Source organism: Macaca fascicularis, chromosome 6 (genome assembly GCF_037993035.2).
Source record: "Macaca fascicularis isolate 582-1 chromosome 6, T2T-MFA8v1.1".
NCBI lineage: Eukaryota > Metazoa > Chordata > Mammalia > Primates > Cercopithecidae > Macaca > Macaca fascicularis.
The window spans coordinates 84467147-84488615 of record NC_088380.1 but is presented as its reverse complement, the minus strand read 5'-3'; the positions used below and the strand labels follow the sequence as shown (position 1 = coordinate 84488615).

The 21469-nt window shown below is 38.9% G+C and overlaps 1 protein-coding gene across 7 annotated transcripts in view; it reads right to left on the bottom strand.

Annotated features, from left to right (window-relative positions):
- Window positions 1-9106: 9106 nt before the first annotated feature.
- FAM151B (family with sequence similarity 151 member B) overlaps window positions 9107-21469 on the bottom strand; it is a 50786-nt gene continuing 38423 nt past the window's right edge. For 5 of the 7 annotated variants that reach the window (XM_015451642.3, XM_073993709.1, XM_073993708.1 and 2 more), the window contains one exon: window positions 9107-11451. In XM_015451642.3, coding sequence (XP_015307128.3) covers window positions 11292-11451 — 160 coding nt within the window. In that variant the 3' untranslated portion in view covers window positions 9107-11291. Of the gene's footprint in view, window positions 11452-16046; window positions 16116-21469 lie in introns of all 7 variants that reach the window. The other 2 variants (XM_073993707.1, XM_045393946.3) reach the window with 2 other exon arrangements.

Sequence of the window (21469 nt, the reverse complement as noted above, 5' to 3'; positions counted from 1 at the left end):
AGAGATGGGGTTTTACCATGTTGGCCAAGCTGGTCTCAAACTCCTGGCCTCAAGTGATCTGCCTGCCTTGGCCTCCCAAAGTGCTGGGATTACAGGTGTGAGCCACTGCACCAGGCCTGAATGTCTACCCTTCTTTTTTTTTTTTTTTTTCTTGAGATGGAGTCTCACTTTGTCACCCAGGCTGGAGTGCAGTGGCGCAATCTTGGCTCACTGCAATCTCCGCCTCCGAGGTTCAAGAGATTCTCCTGCCTCAGCCTCCTGAGTAGTTGGGGTTACCGTCACCCAACATCACGCCCAGCATTTTTTTGATTTTTAGTAGAAACGCGGTTTCACCATGTTGGTCAGGCTGGTCTCGAATTCCTGACCTCAGGTGATCATTCTTATAAGAGAAGGCCAGGAAAGGAAAAACTGGGAAGAATAGCTAACACAACAAATTACAAAAACAATTCAAAAGAATGTCGATTAGCTGGAACAATGGATCAAAACCAAAAGCCTAAAGTGTAAGCATCATAAATACCCACATTTAGGTTTTAAAATCAGTTGTATAAGATTAGGATGATCGGCTGGGCGCGGTGGCTCAAGCCTGTAATCCCAGCACTTTGGGAGGCCGAGACGGGCGGATCACGAGGTCAGGAGATCGAGACCATCCTGGCTAACACAGTGAAACCCCGTCTCTACTAAAAATACAAAAACTTAGCTGGGCGAGGCGCCTGTAGTCCCAGCTACTCGGGAGGCTGAGGCAGGAGAATGGCGTGAACCCGGGAGGCGGAGCTTGCAGTGAGCTGAGATCCAGCCACTGCACTCCAGCCTGGGTGACAGAGCTAGACTCCGTCTCAAAAAAAAAAAAAAAAAAAGATTAGGATGATCAGCAATTTATATGTTTAGTGAATTCTTAAAATCTTATGTTACCTCAGCATCCATTTTGAATATGAGTTGGACTTTCTCATACCAGAAGCAAGGTTCAGTCACCCTTGACACACTGCTAGTTCTACACCGCCTCCCACTTCCGCAGCATGGTCGATCCAGATACCTGCCTTATGTAACTGCTCCTGGGGACTTCCCTAAGGAACAACTAGATACACCCTGCTTGACTGGCCCTGCTGACCCTCACACCCCACATGGATTGTGCAGGTATGCCACAGCGGTCACCTCTTAGTCACTGTGTGACCTCCTAGAACCCATGCCTGATTACCTTAAACCCACCAATTCAGATTCCCCTTGGGAAACCTGTTTGGATAATACCCTGGACCCAATAAAGGCGTTGACCCCTGGGTCCCTTCCTCTCTCTCTCCATGTACTCCCTGACATCCCTGCATGTGGCCTCCAGGTATACTGTATACCCCAGGACCTGTAAGTAATAAAACGTTTATTTCTCTCTTATGTTTCTCATAATCATTGAAGGGATGCTTTGCATCTTAATGATCCTAAATTGAAACAACATGGGGCAGTTAATTAACTAATGCAGGTTTGTTGCGAGTGCTAACAGCCTGAATACATTATTTAATCAGTGTCTACTCCTGAATCTTAGCACTCAGAGATCAAATATGAAACGGTGTTTTTAATTCTAGGTACCATATCTTAAACTAAAGAATATGCAGTAAAAGATGAAAGTGATAGAATCTAAAAAAATTTTTTTAAATAAGTAAAAGAATTGTTGCTTAGCTTGGAGATAAAAAGACTCAGCTGAGATTAGATGGCTGGCCTTAGATACTAAAAGAACCAATGTAATGACTTATTCAGAGTCCTCCAAATAAAGATAAATTAGAACCAGAAAATTAAGTTACAGAAATATTTCAGTTCTCTCTTAGCTACTGGAGCTGTCTATCTATGGAAAAGCCTGTCCTAGGAAGACATGAGTCACCATTTTTGGAAAGAGGAAGAGGAGATGGACATGGAAGAGGAGATGTTAAATCAGAGATTTAACAAAAAAGATTCCATTTACTGAATAATCTTTAAAGTCTTTTTAAATAGATAGTACTTTGAGACAATCTTTACTTATTAACAGTTTCAGATTTAGCAGAAAAATTTGAAAACGATTGAAGTTGAAAACATTTCAAAAAGGATCTTCTTGTCAATTAAAAAAATTGCTATCCTACCCCTGCAACTCTGAGCCCTACTGATACTGATACCACTGATATCAATAATCTGGCATCCAAGGGAAGAATACTTCCACCAAAGGATACTATGGTAGTTCCCCTGAAATGGAAGCTGAAATAACTACCTGGTCATTCCAGTTTCCTTCATAGGAGATAAAGGGGTCATGGTGTTGGCTGGAGTGATTCTTAGAACCACAAAATAGGAGCTACAAGGAGCATGGGTGGAATCTGAGGAACCCATGGAACACCCCCTTATACTATCATGGCCAGACACAAATGTAGATTATCTCAACTATACACAGGCAGGACTATCAAGGCCTCAGAACCCCCAAGAATAAAGGATTGGGGTGACCAACAGGTACTTAGCTGGTCTGGAATTCCTGGGCTCAAGCGATCCACCTGCCTCAACCTCCTGAGTAGCTGGGATTACAGGGAGGCACCACTGTACTCAGCTGGAGTTTCCTGTCCACAGCCATTGGAAGGGACAGCATCGGGAAGAGGCCCACACATCTGCCTGGAGAAGTCTGGAAAACACTCCTTGACCCAGATTGGGGGTGGAGCTGCATAGGCTGCTTGAAGAACTCATTCTATTCTAAGCCAGAGTTTTCCCATTAGCCCCTGAATTGACAAAGGGCAACAGACTCTCACACTGAATATTTCAATTAAATTTTTTGAACTTGGTTATATTATTTCACTCCAAGGAAGGGATAAAGAAGAAAGTGGCAATGACCAGTTTCACTGAAGATTCAACAGTAGCAATCAAACCCAGACCAGTTTAGTTGCCAGATTTAGTCAGATTGGTTCCTTCGGCAAGCAGAAGTATAGAAACCAAAGGCAGCTTTCTTGAGAGGAGAGGTGGCTGGGTGAGCCCCTTTCAAACTCTGCCGGCTTTCTCTCCATTCTGAAGGTGGAATTGTGTGGATAGTTTTATTGTTTAATATTATGAAATAACTGAAATTTTTTTTCTCTTCCATAGAGATGGGGTCTTGCTATGTTGTCCAGGTTGGTCTTGAACTCCTGGACTCAAGGGATCCTCCCACCTCAGCCTCCCACAGTGCTGGGGTTACAGGTGTGAGCCACTGTGCCCAGCCTTGAAACTATTCAATTATGTAGTAGAGATTACTAAGAGGAGGCAGTGGGGGAGAAGGATGGTCTTTAAGAAACTGGCAGGATTACAAAAGCAATCCACAAATTCAATGCAATTTCCATCAAAATACCACCATCACTCTTCACAGAACTAGAAAAAACAATCCTAAAATTCATGTGGAACCAAAAAAGAGCCCACATAGCCAAAGCAAGACTAAGCAAAAAGAACAAATCTGGAGGCATCACATTACCTGATTTCAACCTATACTATCAAGTCATAGTCACCAAAACAGCACGGTACTGGTATAAAAATAGGCACATAGACCAATGGAACAAATAGAAAACCCAAAGATAAACCCAAATACTTACAGCCAACTGATCTTCAGCAAAGCAGACAAAAACATTAAGTGGGGAAAGGATATCCTATTCAACAAATGTTGGTGGGATAATTGGCAAGCCACATGTAGAAGAATGAAATTGGATCCTCATCTCTCACTTTATACAAAAATCAACTCAAGGTAGATCAAGGACTCAAATCTAAGACTTGAAACTACAAAAATTCTAGAAGAGCATCGGAAAAATCCTTCTAGACATTGGCTTAGGCAAAGATTTCATGACCAAGAACCCAAAAGCAAATACAATAAAAACAAATATAAATAGCTGAGACTTAATTAAACAAAAGAGCTTTTGCACAACAAAAGGAACAGACAGCAGAGTAAACAGACAACCCACAGAGTGGGAGAAAATCTTCACAGTCTATACATATGACAAAGGACTAATGTCCAGCATCTACCATGAACTCAAACAAATTAGCAAGAAAAAAAGCAAACAATCCTATCAAAAAGTGGGCTAAGGGCCCATTAGTGATGCTCAACATCACTACTGATCAGGAAAATGCATATCAAAACCACAATGCAATACCACCTCATTCCTGCAAACATGGCCATAACCAAAAAATCAAAAAATAACAGATGTTGGCGTGGTTGCAGTGAAAAGAGAACACTTCTACACTGCTGGTGGGAATGTAAACTAGTACAACCACTATGGAAAACAATGTGGAGAGTTCTTAAAGAACTAAAAGTAGAACTACCATTTGATCCAGCAATCCCACTACTGGGTATCTACCCAGAAGAAAAGTCATTATACAAAAAAGATACTTGCACATGCATATTTATAGCAGCACAATTCGCAATTGCAAAAATGTGGAACCAACTCAGATGCCCATCAATCAATTAGTGCATAGTAAACTGTTTTATATATATATGAGTGTGTGTGTGTATATATATGTATGAGAAATACTACTCAGCCATGAAAAGGAATGTGAATTAATGGCATTCACGGCAACCTGGAAGGGATTGGAAACTATTATTCTAAGTGAAATAACTCAGGAATGGAAAACCAAACATTGTATGTTCTCACTCATAAGTAGGAGCTAAGCTATGAGGATGCAAAGGCATAAGAATAATACAATGGACTTTGGGGACTCATGGAAAAGGTGGGAAAGGGGTGAGGGATAAAAGACTACAAATTGGGTTCAGTGTACACTGCTCGGGAGATAGGTGCACCAAAATCTCACAAATCACCACTAAAGAACTTACTCATGTAACCAAATACCACATATTTCCCAAAAACCTATGAAAATAAAAAATTAAAAAAGAAAAAAAGAAACTGGCAGGATTACATTTTTTTTTTTTTTTAAAGAGTATCTTAGAGTGAGTTCAGGGTCAGGCGGATAGGATTTTCATTTTTCTTTCCAAGTTGGTATGAAGTAACATCAAAGAGCCATTGAGAAATATAGCCACACCTGGCTCTTTTCCATCCTGATGGGGTCAGTGGTATTATCTTAACACTCTGTCACCCAACCTAAAAATACTAGACTCCTCCCTCTCCCCCATACTACTCATTCAACTACAAATTATTCCTTTTTAACCTTTACTTTTTCTTTTCTTTTCCTTTCTTTTTTTTTTTTTTTTTTTTTTTTTGAGATGGAGTCCCACTCTGTCACCCAGGCTGGAGTGCAGTGGTGCAATCTCGGCTCACTGCAACCTCTGCCTCCGGATTCAAGCAGTTCTTCTGCCTCAGCCTCCTGAGTAGCTGGGACTACAGGCGTGCGCCACCATGCCCAACTAATTTTTGTATTTTTAGTAGAGACGTGGTTTCACCATATTGGCCAGGCTGGTCTTGAACTCCTGACCTCGTGATCCACCTGCCTCAGCCTCCCAAAGCTCTGGGATTACAGGCGTGAGCCACCACGCCCGTCCATAACCTTTATTTCTTGAGCCTCTCCATCCCCTTTTGGTGTCTCCTTAATTCAGGCCTTCATCTTCTTTCACTTTGAGGATTCCAAATCTCCCAATCGATTTCCTCCTTCTCACCATCATAATCACTTTTCTAACATTTAAAACTGATAATAATGCTTCCCTAATTAAAGTAGTATAATAACTCCCACTCCCTAAGAAAAGCAGCCAACTCCTTACTACAGAAAATAAATCTAGTTCGTGTCTCACAGTGTCATGGCCCCAGAAACATTTCTGAGCAAGTTGATCAGGCTCTTTCCCGCGTGGCTCAGGTGCCTGGGTCTGAAAGGTCCTTCCCCTGTCAGTCTACCCGGTGAATCTTACTCATCTTTCAAGACACAGCTCGTGTTCCCTCCCAATTAAAACAGACGGCTGTCTCTTTGGGGACTACTCCACAAGCCATGTGTTATTCCATCATAGGAGTTTTAGCAAATATTCAACTTATCATTTACAGGTCTCTCTCCCAAGACTAGATTACTGTAAGCTCCATTTCTGAATTACATAGGGACAACTATGGAATTATTTGCACAGCCTCAGCATATCAGACATTGTTTAGATGCCTGCCCCTTCGCTCCCCCATCTACCCCCCAAGTCCCTACTGAGCTGTGACGTCTTGACATGAGATTCCGTCATGAAAGATACAGGTGGCTGGACAAGCTGGTTCCCCAGACCAAAGGCTGATGGATATAAAGAGGTAATTACTATGAAGAGTAAGAGTAACATTGATGTGGAACACTAGGACACTGGAGCCCAAGCTCCTGCTGCTTAGGTCTGGGAGCTCCCTTGGATCTTGCCCTAAATAACAAGGTCAGAGATACAGCATGTGTCTATATATTGACTAGGTACTTAATTTTCTTTGTAATTATAGAAAAAACAAACAAAAACAAAACAAAACAAAACAAAACAAAACCCATGACCCCAACTCCAACAAAGAAGCAAATTAAAAACTGTTCCAAATTACTTTTAATCATTTCCCACTGGATAAGTACATACCTGGCTAATTAACAAATTATACCACTCACAGGACAATAAGCCACTCTATTAAAAGCCTTTGAATTTTTGAACAATTGATTTTCTTATTAAAGTCTCTTCTGGAATTAGGATTGCTCTGCCAGTCTTGGGAAATAGCCTTTGGATGCTATGTGATCTCAACATCACTATATTAGACATCAACTTAGAGGGGACAAATAGGTGGCACTTAACCATTATGTTGTGCATTTGAACTTCTTTGCAAAAACTTTCTATACATACAAAGATATACACTTTTATTACATTATATATATGCTTTTTTTTTTTTTTTTTTTTTTTTTTTTTGAGATGGAGTCTCACACTGTCACCCAGGCTGGAGTGTAATGGTGTGATCTCTGCTCACTGCAACCTCAACCTCCTGGGTTCAAGCGATTCTCCTGCCTCAGCCTCCTCAGCAGCTGGGATTACAGGTGCCCGCCACCACGCCCAGCTAATTTTTTGTATTTTTAGTAGAGACAGGGTTTCACTATGATGACCAGGCTGGCCTTGAACTCTTGACCTTGTGATCTGCCCACCTTGGCCTCCTAAAGTGCTGGGATTACAGGCATGCGTTACCGTATCCAGCCATATATATGCTCTTTTACAACCTGCAGTATGCTGTAACATCTTCCCACGTTAATAAAGGTTGGGCCGGATGCAGTGGCTCATGCCTGTAATTTCAGCACTTTAGGAGGCCGAGGCGGGCAGATCAGCTGAGGTCAGGAGTTCGAGACCAGTCTGGTCAACACAGTGAAACCCCATCTCTACTAAAAGTACAAAAAAATTAGCTGGTTGTAGTGGCACATGCCTGTAATCTCAGCTATTCAGGAGGCTGAGGCAGAAGAATTGCTTGAACCTGGGAGGTGGAGGTTGCAGTGAGCTGAGATCGCTCCACTGCACTCCCGTCTGGGCAACAGAGTGAGACACTGTCTCAAAAAAAATGAAAAACTAAAAAAAGTCAAACTTTCAGTTTCTGCATAGTATTCTGTTGGATTTCTGTACATCAAGGCCTTTAAAAATATTATTGAAAATGGATATATAATTTACATACAGTAAAATGCACAAATATTAAATGTTACAACTCAATGTTTTTTGCCTTGCCTATGTACACATCAAAATAACCACCCCCCAGAACAAGATACAGAACATTTTCAACACCCAAAAAAGTTCCAACATGCTCCATCCCAGACAAAACCCCACAGAACCACATAGGTTACTACTATTCTGACTTCTAGCACCATATATTAGTTTTTACTATTCTTGAAATTCATATAAATGGATCCAGATAATATGTATTCGTTTGTGCCTGCTTTTTTTTTTTTTGCATGATGTTGTTAATAATCATCTTTATTGTTATATCAGTTCAAACCGTTTCAGTGCTGTGTAGTAATTTCATTGTATGAATCTACCATTATTTATAAATTCTCTTACTGATGAAAATTGGGGTTGTTTCCAGTTTTTTGCTATTAAGGATAAAGTTTTTATGAACATTCTTTTACAAGTCTTTTAAAGCAAACATATAAGCACTTTTCTCTTGAGTATATGGCTATAGATAGAGTGGCTGGGTCTTAAGGTAGAGATATACTTATCTTTATTAGAAACTCCCAAACTGTTTTCCTTTTTTTCCTAAAAGGTGTTTTTAGTCCTTATAATATTAACCTTTCTGGTAGGTATGTACTGGCATTTACTGTGGCTTAAACTTGCCTTTCCTGAATAAGTAATGCTGTTGAATTCCTTTTCATATTCTTTTGGCCATTTGAATTATTTTGTGTGTGAAGTATCTGTTCAAGTCTTTTGCCCATTTTTAGTCAGTTTTTTGGGATTTTTTCTTATAGTTTACAGGAGTAATACACACTTTGTCATATATGTGTCAATGGTGTCTTTTCTGAGAAGTTTTAAGTTTTGATAAAGTCCATTTATCAACGTTTCCTTTTATGGCTAGTGTTTTCTGGGTTACAAGAAACCTACGCCTACCCCAAAGTCCTGAAAACATTCTCTCTTATTCTCTTCTAAATGCATTAAGGTTTTAGCTTTGACATTTTGGCCTAAGATCCATCTCAAATTATTTCTATATGGCATAAGGTAGGGACCAAGGTTATTTTTTCCCATATGGATAGCTATTAAAATTTTACTTTTCAACAGAATACATTTTATAATTCTCTTATGTGTTTTTGTTCCTGACAACAGTTTAAAATATACCTTTAAATATTAATCTAAGTGAGGCTGGATCCCCGCCCTTTGGTAGGCCAAGGCGGACAGATCCCATGAGGCCAGGAGTTCCAGACCAGCCTGGCCGACATGGCAAAACCCTGTCTACTAAAAATTCAAAAATTAGCCAGGCATGATGGCACAGTCCTGTAATCCCAGCTACTTGGGAGGCTGAGGGATGAAAATCACTTGAACCCGGGAGGTGGAGGTTGCAGTGAGCCGAGATTGTGCCACTGCACTCCAGTCTGGGTGACAGAGTGAGACTCTGTCTCAAAAAAAAAAATTAATCTAAGTGATATCAGGCTTATAGATTTCTCAATATATAATTTTATACCATAATACTAATATTTTAAAAAATATTATCAAAGGTAGGACAATTACGTAGTAAAAATAATATTCCAGACAAGTGAGTTTTACTTCGAACTTCAACAAAAGGCAGTTTATTTATAAATTCACTTGTCTTTAGTAATGCATGGTCTTTGTAGAAAATTCATAAATTACTTTTTTACTATAATTTTAAAAATTATTTTCTATAGCAGTTGTTGAAATTTTATAATGAAATTGCACCTTTTGTCTTTGGCAAACAGCCATGGATAGTAAAGTTTTAGGTTATGTATGATTTGACAAGAAGGATTCCATTTGACTAGAGCTGAATTTTCAAGTGGAAATACTACAATTGCCTTTAAGTATTTGCAGGTCTACAGTGTTTCATGTTGTATCTCTTAGTGCTATCTATCTATAATGGACATGATCACAGGATAAGTCTAAAAGAAGAGTAACTTTGCTGAGCATTCGCTATGTCATTGAGCTAGATGTCTCTATTACATGAATCTCACATAATCCTCACAACAACCCTTCCCCCACCTCTGTTTTATAGACAAGTGAGCCTGGAGTCAATGGCATTAAAGATTTCCCAAAGTCTATGGCTAGTACGGGATAGAGGTGGGGCTGTCAAGAAAACCTGTCTGATTTCAAAACCCAAGCTCTTTTCTCTATATAGAACTACCTTATTCTCTAGGAGAAAAACGGTTGATTAACAAAAGGCAAATTACATATTTTACGACATTCACTAGTAAATTACTTGTTAATAAATCAACGCAGCAACATATTTTTCTGGATGTTTTTCTCAGGACTATGCCAGACACTGTAAAAGATACTTAAGCATGAACCTTTGCCATAAAGGAATCTACAGTCTAGCTGAGGAGACATAGTTAACATGCACGCGTCAATTAGTGAACATAACTAAATAGTTAAGATTAATGGTTAAAGTAGGATTTAGAAACCATTGATGTTGAATAAATTTTTTAAATGAGTAACTGTGTTGGAGCACAGCAAATTGACTTTTAGGTGGGACTGCATTATGAAGGGTCTTGAAAGACGAAAACTGAGTAAAATTGAGTTTAAGCCCTTGAAGGTTTTTGATTTGGCATAAAGAAAGATGTATTTAAGAAAGTTTTGGCTGGGCGTGGTGGCTCACACCGGCAATCCAGCACTTTGGGAAGCCAAGGTGGGTGGATCACCTGAAGTCAGGAGTTTGAGACCAGACTGGCCAACATGGTGAAACCCCATCTCTACTAAAAATACAAAAATTAGCTGGGTGTGGTGGCGCACAACTGTCTGTAGTCCCAGCTACTCAGGGGGCTGAACCCAGGAGACAGAGGTTGCAGTGAGCCAAGATCGCACCACTGCACTCCGGCCTGGGCAACAGAGCAAGACTCTGTCTCAAAAAAAAACAAACAAACAAACAAACAAACAAAAAAAAACACCCAATAATAATAATAAAATAAAACAAAAAAAGAAAAAGAAAAGAAAGTTTTGTTTAGCAGAAAAAATCAGGTTATCTCTGAGTAGAGTGTGAGCAATGAGCCATGAAAAAAGTATTTCATAAAATTCTACTAGTAGAACAAGGACCTGAATGAAGGTGGTGGCAGTAAGAAACTTGGAAAACAAATGATATATTACAAAGACTAAAACTGCTCTCCAATAGTATATTGTTCACTATAGATCAGATACTATAGAAATAAGAAATACAAAAAAATATTTAGCCACTAGCATGCTTCCCAATGACATGGAAATTCTAGATCTAATAGTTTCAGGAAATGGATTAATCTTGATATAAGACAGCTGCTCACCCCTGTGAAAATTAAACACACTTTAAAAGCTCTCTTCCTTTTTTATTATCTCTGAAAAAAAACAGTTTTCTAGGAAAAAGGGAAAAGAGAGTACCATATTTTTCATAATCTCTGTAATGCAAGTGCCAAGCACATGTGGTTTATACCTGTTTTATAACATGTAGATTCTGCCAATCATCTTTAGTTTATCAAAACTATTTTTTATAAAGGGGTGTAGAGTATCATTTTCCTGAATTATTATTAGACTAGGCCACGTGTGGAAATAACTCTCTTCTTTCCAAATCTTTTATGTAAGTGCATTATTATAAGGACATATGCCCACAGAGTAAGCACACAGTAAACGTTTCTTGATTAGATGACTTGGAACGTAAACCAATAACCATAATTTATATGGTAATTAATTCAGACCAATGGAGAGGATTATGAAACCAAAACACAGGAAATAATTGAGGAGAATCTTCTTCTTAGAGATTAACTTTGATTCCAATAGCTTGTTTAAATTCATGGTCTTGTGGTTCCAAGATGTCATAGAAAACTTGTTTTTTGTCAAAATGGTCTCTAATGTAAAGTAAATCTTCAATGGAATAGTTATCATTTTTTCCAGTCCAAATAGTCAGGCTGTACCTGCATTGAAATAAAACAGAATTATATAGTTAAAAGTGGAAGAAAGTAATGACTCATTCCAATAAGCCTAAAAATACTTTCATTTATCTCTAACTCAAATTCACTCAGACGAAATAATTAATCAGCAACGGTGTAACTGTACTTTCATATTCCATTCTTTCATGAAGAGGGACTAGAGACAAAAAACATTCATACTGCTGTTGTCTAAATGACATAACTGCTCTATCTGAATTGCAAGAATGTTAAATGGACTAAGAAACCAGACGGGTGGCATGGGAAATGGGTCTAATTTTGGAAAAAGGAATAGAAGAGATTGTGTTGCTGATGGAGGAATCTGTAACCTGGGTTTGTTCAGGAGCCTCGTCAGAGTGAAAAGCACAATGAGAAGGGATTGTGAAGAGACACAAATGTCACTGATATCTACAACACTCAGAGTCATGTATGGAGGGCCCTGCTGTTTCTTTTGGAGGTTTTTGTATGAGATACAAGAATGCCAAGAGATACCACTAAGAATGACAAATAGAATACATTTAGATCTTTATCTGATGAGCTGAAAACCAACAACCTATGTAAATTCATTATGGATGTAAGAATATGCTCAGAATGTTAATGTTACTTAAACTGTATACTTTCATTTCTTCTGGTGACACTACTACTGTTGCATTCAAGTCTAGGGAAATGCAAAGCTGTTAAGCAGTTTCATATTTATATTCCCTGTAAGCTTGTCAGAATCCAGGGAAAAATTTCCAAAGCATTTTTTCTGCTAATGATAAGGAAGAACTGCCTAACCAAGGCATATTTTCCTGTCATATTGACATATTCCTGCCCTTATAGGATGGTGACACCATTCTGGAAATGCAACAGAGGAAAGCAATTTGGATATTGCCCCACAGCAGTATCATATTACAAACCAAAAAGAATTTTAAACTATAGCTCAGGGACACAGAAAATGAAAAATGAAAATTAGTTCTGAAACCTACATTTTTTGCTAAAATGGAATCTTTATTACTTTATCTGGGCACCACGGTGACAAATCTTATGAAAAGACATGGTTATGATCATTTAGGTAAAAAGAAGAGCTTCCCAGTATTATTTTGCCTCTTTTAATATTCACTTAATTCTATTTAGACTGAAATGGAAAAACCATTGCCTGAGGGTATCTTAAATTGTATTCATTGATATTAATTCTCAAACTTCATTTTTTCACCTTCTTTATTGTGAAATAACACACATAGAAAAAAGTACATAAAACATAAATATAAATTTTATCAGATTATTATAAAGTGAACTCCAGTGCAAATAGAACATGACCAGCAGTTGAGGAAGCACCTTGGTGTTACTGCTCTATCACAATCTCCTCTCCTTTCAAGTCTCCATGATCTTTAAGATTGTTAAGTATATGACAGAGAAGGAAACAGGAACTATTACAGAGTGAAGTAGGCTGAGGAGATGTGATAACTAAATTCAATGCATGTTCTTGGAGGGTTTTCCGGATCAGAAGAGGAAAAGAGGTATTGTTGCAATGGTTGGCAGAATCTGAATGGGGTCTGTGGACTGGATGGTACTGTTGTACCAATGCTGACTTCCTGACTGGGAGGCTGCATGATGGTAATACAGAAGCTGTCCTTCGGGGTGGTATCCTCTGGAGTACTTACGGATAACGAGGCTCATGCAGAAAAACATAAACAGAAAATCATATATGTATAGAGAAATAATGGACAAATGCAGGAAAATGTTCACAATTGGGGAATCTGGGTGAAGGAAATGTGGTAGTTTTTGCAACTTTTCTGTAAATTTAAAACTTTTGAAAAATAATCATAAATCACTCCTAGAAAAGACAGTAAAAAAAAAAAGAAAAAAATAAAAGGCAGGGCGCGGTGTCTCATGCCTGTAATCCCAGCACTTTGGGAGGCCGAGGCAGGCCAATTGCCTGAGCTCAGGGGCTTGAGACCACCCTGGGTAACACGGTGAAATCAAGTCTCTACTAAAACACAAAAAATTAGCTGGGCGTGGTGGCGCGTGCCTGTAGTCCCATTAACTCGGGAGGCTGAGGCACGGGAATCGCTTGAGACTTGGAGGTGGAGGTTCCAGTGAGCCGAGATAGTGCCACTGCACTCCAGCTTGGGTTACAGAGTTAGACTCTGTCTCAAAAAAAGAAAACAAACAAACAGTAAAAAACCAAAACTCCATTAAGTTACTTTTCAAATAAAGGATAAAGCAAAGTTATTCAAAGCAAACAAAAAGAAAATGTGAATTGAGGTTAAAAAAAATCATTAAATAAGACCAAGAACACCATGGTAAAGGTATAATTCTTAATGAAGAGAAAATAGATATGAATGTGTACACAACATATAGCATATCATAAACATTTAAAAAGCAAAAACTATGAAGGTAGATGAGGAAATAGACAAAAATACTTTAAGAGTTGGAGATGACATATATTTGTACATATGAAAACATTTATAATAAGGTTATTCATGAAAACAATGTAATATAAAACATTAGAAATAGGCCAAATGCCCATCAAAATGAGGCTTGTTAAGTCAATTATAGTACATACATACATATCATGCACCTAGGAAAGAAAATCAAGAAAGTTTACTTCAGAAAGAGCTCCACGATGTATTGTTAAGTTAAAAAAAAAAAAAAAAAAAAGAGGAAGGAAAAGAAAAAAAAAGCAAAGAAAAGAACAGAATCAAGAAGCAAGGTGTATGACATACTATCTTTTGTTTTAAAAATGAGGGGGGCCAGGCGAGGTGGCCCACGCCTGTAATCCCAGCAGTTTGGGAGGCTGAGGTAGCGGACCACTTGAGGTCAGGCAATCAAGACCAGCCTGGCCAATGTGGCGAAACCTTGTCTCCACTAAAGATAAAAAAAAAATTAGCTGGGTATGGTGGCAGGTGCCTGCAAACCCAGCTCCTAGGGAGGCTGAGACATGAGAATCACTTGAACCCAGGAAGCAGAGGTTGCAGTGAGCCAAGACCCTGCCACTGCACTCCAGTCTGGGCAACAGAGCAAGACTCCATCTCAAATAAATAAATAAATAAGTAAATAAATAAAATAGGCTGAGTGTGGTGGCTCACGCCTGTAATCTCAGGACTTTGGGAGGCAGAGGTGGGTGGATCATGAAGTCAAGAGATCAAGACCATCCTGGCCAACATGGTGAAACCCTGTCTCCACTAAAAATACAAAAAATTAGCTGGATATGGTGGCGCCCACCTGTAGTCCCAGCTACTCGGGAGGCTGAGGCAGGAGAATCACTTGAATCTGGGAGATAGAGGTTGCAATGACCCAAGATTGCACCACTGAACTCCAGTCTGGTGACAGAGTGAGATTCCGTCTCAAAAACAAAACAAACAAAACAAAACAAAAAAATGGCCAGGCACGGTGGCTCAAGCCTGTAATCCCAGCACTTTGGGAGGCTGAGACGGGCGGATCACGAGGTCAGGAGATCGAGACCATCCTGGCTAACGTGGTGAAACCCCGTCTCTACTAAAAAAATACAAAAAACTAGCCGGGCGAGGTGGCGGGCGCCTGTAGTCCCAGCTAGAGATCTGGCCACTGCACTCCAGCCTGGGCAACAGAGCGAGACTCCATCTCAAAAAAAAAAAAAAAATTAATAATAAAGATAAAAGTAAAAAGGAGGGGAAATTAAGAAGTTATATTTACACTTACTCTTATATGTATAAAGAAACTAACTATTGTAGTTAGTGACATTGGGCAGGAAGACTGGGTAGATGAGAGAAAGGCTTTTCACAGTGTAAGTCTTTATTCCATTAAGCTTTTGAATTAATTTTTTTGTTTGAAAAATTAAATTTAAAATACTTTTAAAAGAAAAAAAGTAACACACAAAACACTTAAATAAAATAACATTAATAATGTTTTATTAATGTATGACAGAAGCTGGTACTTTTACTCCAATAACCATTCTCCTTTTTCTTTCTAACAAACTCCTGAATTCTAACCAGACACAAGGTTGTACAAAATAAAATCTACATTTCCCAGCTTTACCTGTAACTAAGTACAGGTACATAACTGAGTTATAGCCAATGTGTTATTACAGGAAGACATGTAACATGAGTAAAACTGCAGAATAGGAGCTTTTATCCCTTGTCTACCCTACTGAAACACTGATTTTTTTTTTCTTTTTTTTTTTTTGAGACAGAGTCTCGCTTTGTCACCCAGGCTGGAGTGCAGTGGCACAATCTCGGCTCACTGCAAGCTCCATCTCCCGGGTTCACGCCATTCTCCTGCCTCAGCCTCCCAAGTAGCTGGGACTACAGGCGCCCACCGCCACCGCCCGGCTAATTTTTTTTGTATTCTTTTTAGTAGAGACGGGGTTTCACCATGTTAGCCAGGATGGTCTTGATCTCCTGACCTTGTGATCCACCCACCTCAGCCTCCCAAAGTGCTGGGATTACACGCATGAGCCACTGTGCCTGGCCGAAACACTGATTTTGACAACAACTCATGGTTAAAAGTACCTTTGTGGGAACCCAGGAGTCCAGTGGAAAGACTCCGCTACTACATTGGAGTGTACACACACACAAAATCTGGAATAGACACATTGAGGAAGGTAAAACTTTTCACTTTACCCACATTACCCCTCCTCTAAGGCAGGACAGTTCAGTGCCAACAAAGATCTCCTTGGCCTGTGTGTTCTCCTACGAGGAAACGTTAAGAGTGAAGTAAGCACCTAGCTTCACTACCCATGGGATACTGCTCTTCCTCTCACCCCACCCAGAACGCTGAAGGGATCAGCAAGGTTGATTAGTCCAGGAGCAACAGGAATTGGAAAATGGGCAGAGGCTCACTTTTAATTTTAGTGGGTAGATAGTAGGTATATATATTTATGGGGTACATGAGATTTTTGATACAGGCATGTACTACGTAATGATCACTTGAAAAACGGGGTTCCCATCCCCTCAGATATTTATCCTTTGTGTTACGAACAGTTCAATTATACTCTTTTAGTTATGTTTACATGTACAATTAAATGAACTATAGTCACCCTGTTGTGCTATCACATATTAGGCCTTATTCATTCAAACTATTTTTTCATGCTCATTAGCCATTCACACCCCCCCCCCCCAACACCCACCACCACTACCTATCCCAGCCTCTGGTAAACCACCCTCCTACTCCCCATCTCCATGGGTTCAACTGCTCCAATTTTTAGAACCCACAAATAAATAAGAACATGAGATGTTTATCTTTCTGTGTCTGGTTTATTTCACTTAGCATAATGATCTCCAGTTCCATCCATGTTGTTGTAAATGACAGGATCTCATTCTTTTTTATGGCTGAGATCTTATATATTCCATTGTGTATAAGTACCATATATATATTTTAATCTATTCATCTGTTGATGAACACTTTGGTTGCTTTCAAATCTGGGGTATTGTGAACAGTGCTGCAACAAACATGGAAGTAAAGCTATCTCTCCAATATACTGATTTCCTTTCTTTTGTTTACATACCAGGCAGTGAGATTGCTGGATCGTACGGTAGCTCTATGTATAGTTTTTTCCTCAAAAAACTAAAACCTGGCTGGGCATGGTGGCTTATGCCTGTAATCCCAGCACTTTGGGAGGCCAAGGTGGGCGGATAGCCTGAGGTCAGGAGTTTGAGACCAGCCTGGCCAGGGTGGTGAAACGCTGTCTCTACTAAAAATATGAAAAAAAAAAAATTAACTGGGCATGGTGGCAGGCACCTGTAATTCCAGCCACTTGGGAAGCTGAGGCAGGAGAATCGCTTCAACCTGGGAGGCAGAGCTTGCAGTGAGCCGAGATCGTGCCATTGCACTCTAGCCTGAGCAACCCAGTGAGACTCCATCTCAAACAAAACAAAACAAAACAAAACAAAAAACAAAAAAAAAACCCTGAAATCCTCGTACCAACAGCACACCAGGGTTCCCTTTTCTCCACATCCCTGCCAGCATTTACTGCCTGTCTTTTGGATAAAAGCCATTTTAACTGCGGTGTGATGATATCTTATCGTAATTTTGATTTGCATTTCCCTGATAATCAATGATGTTGAGCACCTTTTCATATGCCTGTTTGCCATTTGTGTCTTTTTTTGAGAAATGTCTATTCAAATCTTTCACCCATTTAAAAATCAGATTAGATTTTTTTCCAGTAGTTTGTGCTACTTACATATTCTAGTTATTAATCCCTTGTTAGATGGGTAGTTTGCAAAAGTTTTCTCCCATTCTGTACATTATTTCTTCACTTTGTTGACCATTTCCTTTGCTGTACAGAAGCTTTATGAGTTGATGTGATCCCATTTGTCCATTTTTGCTTTGGCTACCTTGCTTGCGGGGTATTACTAAAGAAATCTTTGCCAAGACCAATGTCTTGAAGGGTTTCCCCAATGTTTTATTGTAGTAGTTTCATAGTTTGAGGTCTTAGATTTAAGTCTTTAATCCATTTTGATTTCATTTTGGTATATAGTAGGAGAGAGGGGTCTAGTTTCATTCTTCTGCGTATGGCTATCTAGTTTTCCCTGCACCATTTACTGAAAAGACTCATTTCCCCAGTGTATGTTCCTGGCAGCTTTGTGAGAACACTGTAGGTGTGTGCATTTGTTTCTGGGTTCTCAATTCTGTCCCATTGGTCTCTGTGTCTGTTTTTATGCCAGTACCATGCTGTTTTGGTTACGATAGCTCTGTAGTATAATTTGAAGTCAGATAAATGTGATTCTTCCAGTTTTGTTCATTTTGCTTAGGATAACTTTGGTATTCTGGGTCTTTGTGGTTCCCTATACATTTTAGGATTTTTTTTATATTTCTGTGAAGAATGTCATTGGAATTTTGATAAGACTGCATTGAATCTGTAGATTGCTTTAGGTAGTATGGATATTTTAACAATATTAATTCTTCCAATCCATGAAGATGGAATATCTCTCCATTTTGGGGTGTCTTCTTCAATTTCTTGTATCAGTGTTTTATAGTTTTAATTATAGAGATCTTTTACTTCTTTGGTTAGCTTCTAGGTATTTAATTTTATTTGTGGCTATTCTAAGTGGGATCACTTTTCTCATTTCTTTTTTAATTGTTCACTGTTGGTGTATAGAAATGTTAGTAATTTTTGTATGCTGATTTTGTCTCCTGCAACTTTACTGAATTTATCAGTTCTAATAGTTTTTTTCTGTGGAGTCTTTAGGTTTTTCCAAATATAAGATCATATCATCTGAAAACAAGGATAATTTGATGTTTTCCTTTACAATTTGGATGTCCTTTATATATCTTTCTTGGCTGACTGTTCTACCTATGACTTCTATTACTATGTTAAATAACAATGGTGAAACTGGGCATCCTTGTTTTCTTCCTGGTCTTAGAGAAAAGGCTTTCAGATTTATCCCACTTAGCATAATACTAGCTGTGGGTCTGTTGTACATAGCTTTTATTATGTTAAGGCATGCTCCTTCCATACCCAGTTTTTTGTGGGTTTTTATCACGAAGGGATGTTGAATTTTACCCAATGTTTTTTCAGCATCAATTGAAATGATCATATGGTTTTTGTCCTTTATTCTGTTGATACGATGTATCACAGTGATTGATTTACATGTGTTGAACCATTCTTGCATCCCTCGGATAAATCCCACTTCGTCATGATGAATGATCTTTTTAATGTATTGGTGAATTCAGGTTGCTAGTATTTTGCTGAGGATTTTTGCATCAATGTTCATCAGTAATATTGACCTGTAGTTTTTGTTTGTTTGTTTGTTTTTTAAATATGTCTTTGTTTTTCGTATCAGGGTAATGCTGGCCTTGTAGAATAAGTTTAGAAGTATTCCCTCCTCCTCTATTTTTTGGATAGTTTGAATAGGACTGATGTTATCTCTCTTTAAACGTTTGGTAGAATTCAACAGTAAAGCCATCGGGTCCCAGGGTTTTCTTTACTGAAAGACTTTTTATGGCTTCAATCTCATTACTTGTTATTGGTCTGTTCAGGTTTTAGATCTCTTCATGGTTCAGTATTGGTTGGTTGTATGACTCTAGGGATTTGTTCATTTCTTCTAGATTTTCCAGTTTATTGGCATATAGTTGCTCATAGTAGTCACTAATAATTCTCCGGATTTCCGCAGTATCAACTGTAATGTCTCCTTTTTCGTATCTGATTTTATTTATTTGGATTCTCTATTTTTTCTTAGTCTGGCTAGAGCTAAAGATTTGTCAGTTTTCTTTAACTTTTCAAAAAGCCAACTTTTTGTTTCACTGATCTTTTGTACTGTTTTCTTCATTTCAATTTCATTTATTTTTGCTTTTTTTTTTTTTTTTAATGGAGTCTTGCTCTGTTGCCCAGACTGGAGTGCAGCGGTATGATTTCGGCTCACTGCAATCTCTGCTGCCCAGGTTCAACTGATTCTCCTGCATCAGCCTCCCGAGTAGCTGGGATTACAGGTGTGTGCCACCACGCCCGGCTAATTTTTGTATTTTTAGTACAGACAGGGTTTCGCCTTGTTGGTCAGCCTGGTCTCAAACTCCTGACCTCAGGTAATTCACTGCCTTGGCCTCCCAAAGTGCTGGGATTACAGGCGTAAGCCACTGTGTCTGGCCTGATCTTTATTATTTATTTTCTTCTACTAATTTTGGGTTTGGTTTGCTCTTGCTTTTCTAGTTTTTAGCATGCACTGTTAGGTTATTTGAAGTTAAAAAAATTTTTGATATAGGCACTTATAGCTATAAATTTCCATCTTAGTATGGCTTTTGCTGCATCTGCTAGGTTTTGATATGTTGTGTTTCCATTATCATTTGTTTCAATAAATTTTTCAATTTCTTTATTAATTTCTTTATTGACCCACTGGTCATTCAGGAACATATTATTTAATTTCCATGTATTTGTGTAGTAATTTCCATGTATTTGAGACAGAGTCTTGCTCTGCCTCCCAGGCTGAAGTGCAGTGGCATGATCTCGGCTCACTGCAACCTCTGCCTCCCAGGTTCAAGCGATTCTCCTGCCTCAGCCTCCTGAGTAGCTGAGATTACAGATGTGCGCCACTACACCCAGCTAATTTTTGTATTTTTAGTAGAGATGGAGTTTCACTATGTTGACTAGGCTGGTCTCAAACTCCTGACCTCAAGGGATCCACCCACCTCGGCCTCCCAAAGTGCTAAGATTACAGGCCTGAGCCACTGTGCCCAGATGACCTAATGAAAAATTTCTCAGAAGGTATCACCATCTTAAAGCGATACATGACTGTACTTCTGTAGTATCTTTGCAGAATACTAAGCTGTTTTTAAAGGTAAGAATAAGATATGTTTGGGCACTATTAGCAATATTATGTAACACTTGTTCTAGAGTTCTCAGTGTTGACTACTGACATTTCAGTTAGATAATTCTTTACTGTGGGAGCTGTCCTGTGCCATGTAGGATGTCTAAAGCAGAATCCCTGGCCTTTACCACTAGTTGTTCAATAGAATCCCTGCCCCCCACCCCTCATCTTTTGGTGTGGCAATCAAAAACGTCCTCAGGCATTGTCTGCTGGAGAGCCAAATCACCACTACCGATAATACCTTGAGAATCACTACTCTAGAGGTATTAACCATCATAAAAAAGAAATTAGAGATACAAAAGTTGAAAAAAGTTAACATTATTTGAAGAGAATAAATTTTTTTGCTTAGAAAACTCAAGAAAATCAATTGAAAGACTATATATATATATTTTTAGACAGAGACCTGTTCAGCTGCACAGGCTGGAGTGCAGTAGTGAGATCTCGGCTCACTGCAACCACCGTCTCCCGAGTTCAAGCGATTCCCCCGTCTCAGCCTCCCAAGTAGCTGGAATTACAGGCACCTGCCATCATGCATGGCTAATTTTTTTTTTTTTTTGGATTTTAGTAAAGATGGAGTTTCACCATTTGGCCAAGCTGGTCTTGAACTCATGACCTCAGGTGATCCGCCCACCTTGGCTTCCCAAAGTACTAGGATTACAGGTATGAGACACTGTACCTGGCCCTGAAAGACTATTTTTTAAAATGCTAAGATAATTTAGGATATAGATTTGGACACAATATCT